Below are 3,045 nucleotides of genomic sequence, written 5' to 3'. Positions count from 1 at the left end.
TGAAATCGACTCGACACTAAAGGAACCAGAGCCTGAAGACCCGGTTCAGATGAGACCGCAGGTATCTGAGCAGTTCTGGTGGAACTGACCCGGTCTGGACAGGATGACCAGAACCAGAACCGGCTTCAGATATCTGGTTCTGAAGTGTTTGGACTGACCTCGGTGACGGCTCCGGCTGGACGTCCTTCCTGCAGACAGACACAGTTATCAGTCAATTAAATGAGGCAAAACATTATGGCCACTTCCTGTTCCTGTTTGGGTCGGGGGGATTCTGGTTCTGTTCTGAACACCTGGTTGTTTTAAAGAGCATTTATCACATAAAATCCTCTTTTTTAGGCCTTACATATTTCATTTTTAATTCAATTCACTAAATAATATATAAAAATTCAAAGGTTGTTCATTTTTGTGTTTTGTGGATTTTTGTGTTGTTCTCAGCGGGTTTGGGTCGCTCATTCTTCATAAACCTTTGCTTTATTTACTGGAGTTTACTAAAAGGATGCGTCAAAGTAAAAGCCACTGAAATTTTATTAAATTATTATTATAAAGTTTATTTGATAGGGACACATCGACATAGACAAACTGAATAAAACATCATCCCATGTTAGCATCGTGGTGCAGCAGCAGCAGCTAATTCACAGCACTTGTCCCTAGTTGGGCTTTTTAAAAAGTAACTCTAAAAATTGAAGTGATAATCATTTAAAATAGCACAACATGATGTAAACCAACAGAAAAACATCTAAAATGGGTACAGTTCTGTTTTTGACATAACCAGAGTTTTGAACATATTAAGACTGGTTACAGACTTTAAATGAACAGGAAGTGAGTCCAAACTGCAGATCCTCTTACTGACGGAGCAGTTTGAGCAAAGGTGGTTCTTCGAAAGGGAACCTTACAGCTTCCATCTAAAGCTGCTCTGGTAGATCTGCTGTTGCCCTGCAGTCTCTGTGGTGTTGGTGTAAGTCCATTTAAACACTTAAAAATCAATTTTAAAACATTATAATTTAGAAAATTTGTAAAATCCAAAATGCCAAATTAGGTAAAATGTGACAGTGATGGAATCTAATCGGCTTTTGATGTAAAACCTTTAAGGGCCGATTATAGAGACCTGCTAATGGTTTGAGTTTGACCAGTCTGAGCCCAGACAGGAGCTCCGCAGGTAAAATGTGAGGATCAGTGAGTTCAGAAACATCTCTGCACAGTGAAGTGTCAAACAATGTCTAATAACTTTAAAACTATTTATATTTGATCCAACAGTTTTGCAGATTTTAGGAGCAATTTGGCTCCTAAAATGTAACTGAGTATCCAGAATTATTCCTAAATATTTCTCTTGTGATATTGTTCAATAGGTCCCCATTGATCTGAATATTCAAGGACTGTAATGATGTTTTCTTGATTGAAAATCAAATTCACTTTGTTTTCTTTGTATTGAGAGTTAAGCAAGAATCCTTTAGCCGTGTNCAGGGGCCCTCCAGACATCCAGGGGCCCTCCAGACATTCAGGGGCCCTCCAGACATTCAGGGGCCCTCCAGACATCCAGTCAGTGCAGCACTGGGGAGAATGATAAAGTTAAAGTCAGAAGTTTTTTTTAACCATTTCTGTGTTTCGACTGCAGTGAAGTGAACCTCCGAGGGCTGAGGAGGGAGCTGGAGAACGGCTGGCCGAAGTTAGCGCTCATAAATCGGATCAACCTTGAGCTAAACGCCGCTTACTCGGCGGATATTGAAAAATCCAAGATCCAGCTTAAAACTAATGTCACTGCAGTCGGTAACACAATAAAATGAAATGAAAAAGAAAATATATGCATTACTTGACGGAAACTCATGTGTAAGGAAAAGGAAAAACTAAATATATATTTATGCTTTTATTTCTTATTATGTCGGTTTTGGTCCTGCATGTTGAAAAGATATATATTCTTGCCCATGATTTGATAGTTAGAGCGCTTCTCCTCACCTTGGACCCGGTATCTGAACAACATGGAGGCAGAGAAACTGAGAGTCATTACTAGACTGAGGGCAGCCGGACTACCTTATTTTGCTAAATAATTATATTTAGCTAAACATTATTGTTGAGGGGCACAAGCAGGCCTCCTGACAGACAGATAAAAAAAACATAAAAAACTCAAACAAGGCATCTGGGGCATCAAGGATAAAAGGGGCAGGGGCTCAAGCCCCCTCCGCTCCCCCCACTCTGCACCTGCCTGCTAATAATAAACTGCAAAACGCCTGGGTGGGCCAAGCCCCGCCTCCGAGGCGCAGCTCCTCCTCAGAGCTGCAGTTTCTAAAGATTACAGAGCATCTCCTTCAGGTTCTGGTTCTGACTCTAGTTCTAGTTGTGGTTCTGGTTCTGGTTCTGGTTCTAGTTCTGGTTCTGGTACCCACCGTGCTGAGGAGAACTCTTCCCTTTGGTTCCGGAGCTCCGTGGAGACGAGAAGACTCTCTCTTTCAAACTGACCTTCTGACTGCAGAGACAGAAAGAATCCAGTCAGACCTGACAAACATGGCTGACAAACATGGCCGACTATGTTTATCGGCCATGTTTGTTGCTTCATGGCAACCACGATGCAACAAACATGATGTCCATGATGTGGTTGTCATGGCAACTCTCATGGTGGGACAGACTCCCACCCGAGTAAAGCTGGACCTGTCAGCACCGCCTGCTGTTTGTACAGCAGGGGGCGCCGCTGCAGCACTGACCTCTACAGATCGACAGACTTGACCCATTTGGGATCAATAAAGTATTTTTGAATGAAATCGACTCGACACTAAAGGAACCAGAGCCTGAAGACCCGGTTCAGATGAGACAGCAAGTATCTGAGCAGTTCTGGTGGAACTGACCCGGTCTGGACAGGATGACCAGAACCAGAACCAGAACTAGACCCAGAACCAGAACCTGAAGGAGATTCTCTATAATCTTTAGAAACTGCAGCTCTGAGGAGGAGCTGCGCCTCGGAGGTGGGGCTTGGCCCACCCAGGCGTTTTGCAGTTTATTATTAGCAGGCAGGTGCAGAGTGGGGGGAGCGGAGGGGGCTTGAGCCCCTGCCCCTTT

At 43.5% G+C, this 3,045-nt stretch overlaps 1 protein-coding gene across 1 annotated transcript in view; it reads right to left on the bottom strand.

Annotated features, from left to right (window-relative positions):
- Nucleotides 1–6: 6 nt before the first annotated feature.
- LOC103132892 (potassium voltage-gated channel subfamily KQT member 2-like) overlaps nucleotides 7–3,045 on the bottom strand; it is a 9,038-nt gene continuing 5,999 nt past the window's right edge. Inside the window, exon 6 of the mRNA XM_007544662.2 lies at nucleotides 7–188. Within this exon, the coding sequence (XP_007544724.2) occupies nucleotides 17–188 (172 nt within the window). The 3' untranslated portion in view covers nucleotides 7–16. The remainder of the gene's footprint in view (nucleotides 189–3,045) is intronic.

This window comes from Poecilia formosa, unplaced genomic scaffold, assembly GCF_000485575.1.
Source record: "Poecilia formosa unplaced genomic scaffold, Poecilia_formosa-5.1.2 Scaffold1474, whole genome shotgun sequence".
Taxonomy (NCBI): Eukaryota; Metazoa; Chordata; class Actinopteri; order Cyprinodontiformes; family Poeciliidae; genus Poecilia; species Poecilia formosa.
This window is presented reverse-complemented; position numbering and strand designations above follow the sequence as displayed.